The sequence below is a fragment of the Pteropus alecto genome, unplaced genomic scaffold (assembly GCF_000325575.1).
Source record: "Pteropus alecto unplaced genomic scaffold, ASM32557v1 scaffold95, whole genome shotgun sequence".
Classification (NCBI taxonomy): domain Eukaryota; kingdom Metazoa; phylum Chordata; class Mammalia; order Chiroptera; family Pteropodidae; genus Pteropus; species Pteropus alecto.
In genome coordinates, this window is record NW_006441071.1 from 17,012,166 (window position 1) to 17,021,050 (window position 8,885).

General features: G+C 38.5%; 1 protein-coding gene across 2 annotated transcripts in view; it reads left to right on the top strand.

Moving 5' to 3' along the window:
* Positions 1-8,885, top strand: part of FAM189A2 (family with sequence similarity 189 member A2) — a 50,155-nt gene that overhangs the window by 26,308 nt on the left and 14,962 nt on the right. The window contains exons 3-4 of one of the 2 annotated variants that reach the window (XM_006918481.3): positions 194-304; positions 7,374-7,502. In XM_006918481.3, coding sequence (XP_006918543.2) covers positions 194-304; positions 7,374-7,502 — 240 coding nt within the window. The remainder of the gene's footprint in view (positions 1-193; positions 305-7,373; positions 7,503-8,885) is intronic. The other variant, XM_015594552.2, reaches the window with a different exon arrangement.

Sequence of the window (8,885 nt, forward strand, 5' to 3'; positions counted from 1 at the left end):
TGGACTTCCTGAGCACATTAAAACAATTCTAAACAGGGAAGAAAAAAAAAAAAATTCGGACACTAAAAACATGGTTCTGACTTTTTTTTTTTAAAGTTCCCTCTAGGAAGAGAATTTGAGTTTGTTTTATTGAGACAAAACTCTTGAGTTTAGTTGTTGTCTTTTTCTCACTGCCATTTTCTTGCTATTGCAGGTAAACCTCTTTGTGCTGCTTTCTGTGGTGTGTGTCCTCTTGAATTTAGCTGGATTTATCCTAGGCTGCCAAGGGGCCCAGTTTGTGTCCAGCGTGCCCAGGTGTGATCTGGTAAGCCGTCCTAAAACATCACTGTACACTGAGGCCGTCCCTGGACTGTGTGGCTTTCCTGGGGTGCCAGCAGGTGGCTGGCAACATCCAGCCCCAGGCAGAGTCCTAAAGTGTAACCTCAAGTCAGTAAAAGAAAGCTGCTTGCTAATTATTTTACTCAAGTTGTCAATTATTTTTTTCCAAAGCTGGGGCCAACCAGCGGAACTCCAGAACCATGGTAACGTACAGTTAGTGAATGGATGAGTTAGGTGTCCACAGTCAGTGTTTGTTTGCTCTCATTTAAAGAGGAAAAATGGATATTATCAGAATACAGGTCAGCTATCCTTTATCCTCAGCCTTGGGAGGCCAGCCGTGATTCGGCATTCAGAGTATTTCTGATATTTAGGAGATAAATGTGAGGTATCTACTATTCATTCTGTAGCACTCAGTGGAGTCTGGGATAGCAGCTATAATAGAAACTTGGTTTCCAGAGGTTTGGGGGTTTTAGAATTGTATATGAGGTTGTGGACCTTACCACCTTTGAATTTTTTTTTTTCTAATTTTTAATCGTGGTATAATACATATAACATAAAATTTATCCTAACCATTCAGTAGTGTTAAGTACATTTGCATTGTTGTGCAACCAATCTCCAGAACTCTTTTCATCTTGCAAAACTGAAACTCTCTATATATTAAGCAACAACTCCCCATTTCCTCATCCCCCAGCCCCTGGAAAACACTCTTCTACTTTCTGACGCTTTGAATTTGACTACCTTAGGTACATCATATAAGTAGAATCATACGATGTTCATTTTTTTTTTTTTTGTGACTGGCTTATTTTACTTAGCATCACGTCTTTAAATTTTACTCACATTGTAGCGTGTGTCAGAATTCCTTTCCTTTTTAAGGCTGAATGATATTCCACTGTATGTATATGACACATTTTGTTTATCCATTCATCCAACAATGGACGATTGTGTTGTTTTCTTTTGGCTATTGTGAATAATACTGCTATGAAAAGGGGTTTACAAATATCTTTGTGAGACCCTGCTTATAATCCTTTGGGGTAGATACACACAAGTGGAATTACTGGCCATTTCTAAACTTTTTTAAAAGGTTTCTTAGTAACGAATACCTCCCTGTGGAACAAGGCAAAAAAAATTTTTTTTTAAAAAGGGACTTTTTAGAAGTTGTACTAAATCTCATCTATTTGGAACTCAGTTAAGAAGCAGTCTCACCTTTTTGAAATCGGCAGGGCAAAGAAGGCCGTGATAAAGCACTTGCAGTGGGACTCAAGGACCCTCCCAGACAGGAAAATGCTTCATGGATTCCTTAAAACCTGTTGCTCTTTCTTAACAACCCTTTTACGGATTTTTGGATTTTTATCATTTCATTACTTAACAGCCTGAAGTTATGGAGTCACAGTTCTTAGAACCTTTTCTGGCTTTTAAGACCCTCTGTGATTCACCCTTGTCTCACCCTTTCACTGCCGCAGCTGACACTGCCTGTAAGTGAGCCAAAGCCTGCTTGTCATCACCCAAGCTTCTGCCCTAACTTTCTTAGCAATGCTGTCTCTGCCCTCAGAATTCCCTACCCCTTACTTCCCTATTAATCCAAGTGTTATCAGTCTTTCAAAGATTATCTCCTTCAGGAAATAGTCCCTGATCCTCACAGAAGATAATCTTCCAGAATGCTTTATCTGTACATCTCTTAGGCATTTATCCTTTTCTTTTTTGGGCTAAAGATATTTATATATCTTTCCTCCCTCTTCTTCCAGGCTGGGATCTCCCTGAGGACAGTGTCTGGTTCTCTGGTCAGCAACCCCCTAAACACTCCTTCATGTACAGAGAATTCCTAGAAAAAAAATGTGAACAAAGTTTGGTTTTCAAATTACTAATCACACGGCAAGTTAGAAGGGGCAAATTGAGTAGACACAGGCTAGAAGTGAAAAGTCATAATATATGGAAAGACAATTGGTCAAAATTATATGCAAGACATGGTTCTAGAGGCTGCAGAGAGTAGAAGGAAAAGTCAGACATCATTTCTGACCTGGAAACTTATCATGTAGCAAGAGGAGTAGGATATGCATGGCAAACACTTGATCAGTTCATGGAGGGGATGAATAAACAAAGCCCAGCTGCAGAGTAAGGAAGACTGATCAGCTACTAGAGTGAAACACAGAGCTAGGGGACACAGAAGAAGGGCCTGTATCCATGGGAAGATGGGGAAGACTGGGGAAGCCTGGAATATAGGTATTTGAGATGCACTTTGAACAGTGAGTAAAGAAGGGAGTGGATAGAAACCAAGAGAGCAGAGGATTTGGAGGATAGTGGTGGGGAGTTAGCCTAGTGGTTAGATCACTGGCAGCTCTGGATAAAACAGAAGCCAGATTGCAGGGGCTAAGAGTATAATATAATCAACTTTTTAAAGAAATTCTGTCGTTTTCTACCCTGGCTGCCCAATAGAATAACCTGGGGGAACTTTTAAAAAAATACCCAAACTCAGGCTCACATTCAGAATTCTCTAGAGTGGGGGCCTAGACATGAGTTGTTTCTTTTTCCCCCCAAAGCTTTTAAGTGTATTTTTAATTAATTTTTTTCTCACCATAAAACCAACTCTGTGATAAATTCATATTGTATAATTGTAAAAATTTGGGCAAGCCATAAAAGTATAGGACAGACTTTAAAAATCATTTGAATTCTTACTATTCTGGGGTAGCACAGTCAACTACTTGACAATTTTTTTCCTCATTTCTTTATGTATAAAAACAAATAATTTTCCCTCAATGGGACCATATCATAATTGTGTTTCATTAGGGAGACTATTTGACAAATTAAGTCTTTTGGGGAAAGGGGATGCTCTCCTTTCCTCTGTCCCTGTCTACCCACATTAGTTTCCCCAAATCCATGGTAACAGGCTGGGAAGTTCATGTTCATGTTCTTATGCTCATACAATCTTACATAAATGTGTATGGGATGGGGTTATTCGTAATTTAGTTTTCAAAAATGGGATATACTGTGTCTATTTCCCTGCATATTGTTTTTCTCTTACTTAAAGCTATAGTAGTAACAGAGCTATTTCTTTGCACAGGTTAGTTCTCTATTTTCTTGTTCTCTGTGGTGGTTTGGGTTTTGGCCACTAGAAACAATGCTGCCTGCAGAGCATCCTACATGTCCTCGTGTGGCTTTTGCCTAAGTGGGGTCAGCTCCCAGGACAGCGATTGCTCTTCAGTTTGTTTTATATTTTTGTTACACATTCAACCATTTGATGACTCTATTTTTTAAAATTGAGGTTAAATTTACAAACATTGAAATGCACAGATCTTAAGTGTGCATGTGCAGTTCATTCCGCTTTGACCAATGTATATTTTCATCTTGACAAATACACTCATGTGTACACCCCAGAAAAGATAGAGAACATTTTCAGCACTTTAGAAAGTCCTTTGGTGTTTCCTCTCAGGCAGTTTCTATTCTCTCACAGGCAGCCCTTGTTCCAGTTGCTTTTACCATAGATTAGTTTTGCCTTTTCTTGACCTTCATGTAAATGGAGTCAGATAGTATGTACCTTTTTGCATCTGACTTATTTTGCTCAGCATGAAGCTTTTGAGATTCATCTATGTTTTTGTTTTTATATCAGTTATTTGCTCTTTTTTTTTTTTGGCAGAGCAGTATTTCACTGTATAATAATGCTACAGTTTATTTTATCCATTCTCCTGTTGGTGGACATTTGGGTTGTTTCCAGTTTGGGTGTATCATGAACAAAGCTATTGTAAATATTTTTGTATTATTTTTTTGTAATAGTTTTTTTGAGGGGGCATGTTTTTATTTCTCTTGAGTAAATACATATTGGTAGAACTGCTGGGTCATGTGGTAATTGTATGTCTAACTTTATAAATAACTACTAAATAATTTTCCGAAGTGTTTGGGGAATAAATATTTTTAACTTAGAATGTATTGCCATTTCCTTTAATAAATGGCTTCTACTTACATTTTCACCCGTCACTCTCCACCAGCAACAAGTGTTTCTCTTTAAATTTTTGCCATTCTCATGGGGCTGAAGAGAGATCTCATCCTTACTTTAGTTTATAGTTCCCTAATTGCTAAAGATGGCGTTGCCATTTTTTTCGAAAATTTCTCAGAAGATTTTAATGTGCGGCTCGGGGTTGAAAACCATAATACTGAGTACTGATGAGAGAAAGTCTCAAGAGGGTCTGATGGCTTCAGGGAATAGTGTCAAGATTGAAGAATAGATGTTTTTCACTTAGGATTGGGCAGACTTGAACAGATTTGTTTGCAGATAGGTTAAAGAGAATGATGATAAAGTAGAATACATTTTTAGAAACATTGCTCAGAGGTAGGATTAAGAAGAGAGGTGAAGAATCAGAAACAGGAACTACAATGAACACAAAACACATAGTTGCCTAGAATAATTCTGTAGAGCCTCAGGGCTTCTCATATCATCTGGGCACAGTAATTGATATTCATTATCATTTGCATAATGATTAAACTTTCAAATAGTCTTGTTTAAAGGGATTAACCTTCACTCATTTGGAAAATTTTGCCATCCAGACTGGCTCACCCCAAAGATATTTCATATATTTAGATGTCTGGTGTTGTGTGAATAATACAGTCATGTATATACATCCCACACAGGCCTGGTTTCTCCCCTAACGAAATGCCTTGTATCAAGAATGGACTCATTGTGGGAAGGAAGACTTTGTAAGATGACATCTCTTCTTACCTGAGGGAGGTAAAATCCTCAGGTACAATCTTGAGGCTTACACAGTACAAGAAATAGAAATTACACTCTATCATGTCAGAAAATTGAGCTTGGTTCCTGTTTGGGTAGTAGGGGGCCTTGTGTACATGAGCAGACTGGAGACATGTGCAGAATGTATTATCTCTCTTAGCTGCTTCTTTGTTACTGCTAAATAGTGCTCTAAGTATTGAAACAGGAAGTTCTAAGCTGAAGATTTTCAAGGAGGAAGCCCATTGGGAGTAATATTTACCTGCTGTATTTAGCCTAGTGCAAGGACTGTTATTAATTATGGAAGAGGGGCCAAGAGAAAGTCAGTGATCCCCAAGAGAAAGGAAAATTTCCTACCTGCCTAGACCCTGCCTAGAGAAATTCTGTCTGAATGGCCACAGTAGTTTTCCTTTAGAAGGCAAAAATCTAGTACAGATATGAGCAGCAGAATTCATCTTCAAAAATATGAGACAACGGAAGAAAAATTCAAATACAAACAGCCTTGTGTCTGTGTTCAGGGCGTGAGAAGGGGAGTCGTGGATCTAGGTGTGGGGACATTGCTGAGGTAATGTCCATGAATAAACCAGGAAAAGACAGAGACCAAATGGGAATGAACTGGTAGACTATGGAGTCCAGCAAAGTAACTCTAGTTGCAATTCTTTGTATCACAGGCAGAATTTATATCAAAATATGGGTATCACTGTTTGATATGATAATGCATCTCTTAATGTGGTTTAAGGACAAAGAATAAAAAAATGTTACAGAATCCTTGGAGTTCTGGAAAAGGCAAAACTAATCTATGTAGGAAAAAAATCAAAAACAGTGGTTGCCTCAAGGAGGGTGTGGACAGGGATTGATGGAGAAGGAGCATGAGGAAATTAATTCTTGTGATAGAAATGTTTTCTATGTTGATAAGGGTTTGGGTTATACAGGCGTATGTGTAGCTCAAAATTCCTTGAACGGTATGCTTAAGATTTGTATATGTAAAATTTATGTGTATGTATGTAAATTTCATCTCAAAAAAAGAAAAACCACAACCAAACCAAAAACCGTTGTGTAATCCAGTAGTGGAATTTTTTTCCTTTAGCTTCCTAGTCAGCTTGTGTTATAAGGAACTAAATTTTCTCCTAATTTGGAAAAATGCATGAAACTTATTACCATGACTAGAAGGTAAGAATCTTAGTAAGAAAAAATTTTTTTCTGTTTAGTAACTAAAGCATTGTAGATGTTCATTCTTAAAGATTACTGAAGAATTTTGCAGTTAGTGAAGTCAAAGCTGCCTGATTAATTTAACAAGTATGAAAGAGGCGTGGCCTCTTTTTTTTTTTAGCTGAGACGGAATAGTCAATTTCAACAGCTCAAGCAGCAGAGCAAGCAAGAACAAACCTCTGCCCCCAAATTATGGGTTTGATGAGCCATAATCAGGTGTTACATATTTTCACAACCTAACTCAAGAGGAACTTGGAAAAGTGACCAAAAGTTTGCAAAGCATCTCACTATATGAGATGAGTGACCAAAAGTTTGCAAAGCATCTCACTAATATATATGAGATTGCTCATCAGTGATGTTATCACTTCAAAAGAGAGAGCATTGAAGATGCGAACTAAGAGATCTCTTCAAGCCTACATGGTTTAGGGCTACTCTCACCAACTAATTATACTTCATGCTTCTTAACAGGCACATGGTAGATTGAACTGTCTTGCCCTCTTGGAGTTTGGTGGGGCATTATGATTTGGTTTGGCAATGATATGTGAGCTAAAGTGATGAGTGTCATTTCCAAGAGGAAGATTTAAGCTAGAGTTACCCAAGATTTAGCAAATAAAAACACAGGACACCCAATTAAATCAGAATCTCAAATAAACAGCCAATAGTTTTTTACTGTAAACATGTCTCATGCAATATTTAGGACATATACTAAAAAATGGTCTGCTGTTGATCTGAATTCAAATTTAACTGGTCATCCTGCATTTTATCTGGCAGCCCTACTTTAAGTGCCAATGTGCAATTCATCTTGTGTTTTCCATCTCTCTCTGGCATAGTGATTATCAATCCTGAGATGGTAGATGCTCCATCAACCTGGGTCTCTAAGGAAATATGATGAGCAGAGTCTCCTGCTGACCTGTAATGGACATGCAGATATTTAAGAAATAACTTCGGTTGGTTAAGCCATCGAAAGTTTGGGGCTGGTTGTTACCATAGCATACCCCTAGCCTATCCTGACTGATACAGGCACTGCCTGACACTGAACCCTGCCATATCTTGTCCATAAGATTGGGGCTTCATAGTGTAGCCTGTTTATTTTTTCTTAATAATTAAATTATTCTTCTGTCTTTTCCTTCTTAAGGTGGACTTAGGTGAAGGCAAGATTTGCTTCTGTTGTGAAGAATTTCAACCAACCAAATGCACAGACAAAGAAAATGCCTTGAAACTCTTCCCAGTTCAGCCTTGTAGTGCGGTTCACCTTCTACTTAAGGTACCTCAAATGGATTCCACCACTCAGCAATAAATACACTGCAGAGCCCCCAGAGAAGGCTAAGTTACTTGAAATATCCCTACCCTATTACCCACCTCAAACAGTTACACTGCTGGAAGAACATATGAATGACCCCTCATCAGTGCTCAGAGACAGAACTGAATACAGAAAGAGCACAGATTGTATGTCTTTTAAATTATATACGGATGGCTTTCTTTGTGTTCAAGAAGTATAAGATAGTAAAAATGTAAAGGAGATTAAATATACACATATGTATATATGTGTATATATGTACATACATGTACTTAACATGCATGCACATATAATATAGCTACACGTATACGATGTAGCTGTTAGCAAAACCTTGAAATTGCACACCCATTTGTCATTGCTCTGATGCTCCTTTGTTGGCGTAAATGAGCTGTTGAGTGCTGCCATTCTAGGACACGTAGACTTAGGAGAGATATTGGCTAGAAAATACAAGAGAAATGCAAGCACTTTGCTTCTTGTTTAATAGGCAAAAGCTATAATAAGCAACAGAGATTAAAAACAAATGACCTCAGTTAAAGAAAAATACAAAATTAACGTTTATTAGAGAATCGGTTACAAACTGTATCCTGACTTAAGGCCCATCTTACCAGTGAGTGACAAGATCAGTTGGTGAACCAAGTCTACTACTGACGACTGTCTTTAGATCTTTGTTTTGGGTTCATTTTTTGTGGGGAAGAGGAGCCTTTGAGCAGAGAGAAGCTGACAGCTCTCTGGGTTATGCGGGATGTAAAAAAAAAAAGGCCTTCTTTCTTCGGCTTTTGGATTTTTGTTAGCTGAGTCACCCCCAAACTTTCTGAGCCAGGACTTAGCTTGGGGAAAGCCCCACGAAGGAGCCAGGGCTATGGCAACAGAAACTTTTGGAATGGCCTTTGCTGCTATTTTGAGATGTGTGTTTGGAGGAGAAAAGCCCTGTTTACACTCGGGTGGCCTGCCCCCTCCGTTGTCCCAGTTGTGTGCCCCCGGCAGCTCTGCCAATAGCTCCTGAAATAGAATCAGTGGCCACAAGTGAAGCAGCAAGCTGTCCTGGTGCGAGGCTGTGGGACGGGAGGGCTGGGAATTGATGTCACTGAGGACACCAGCTTCAGGAGGGAATCTCATTACTTTCCTGGAATAAACATCTCCAGACAGTGTTCTGATGCTTGCAAAAAGAAATATTGTAGTATCAGGTCTTTCTGGGACAGGAAGCTTCTATGATAAGTTTTGCAAATTAAGAAGTACACACTATTGCATGAGAGTGATAATAATCACCAGCATTTATTTTGGCACTTACCATGTAAGTCCTTTAATGCATTTTTTCTCATGAGACTTGGGACAATATTATTATTATTATTA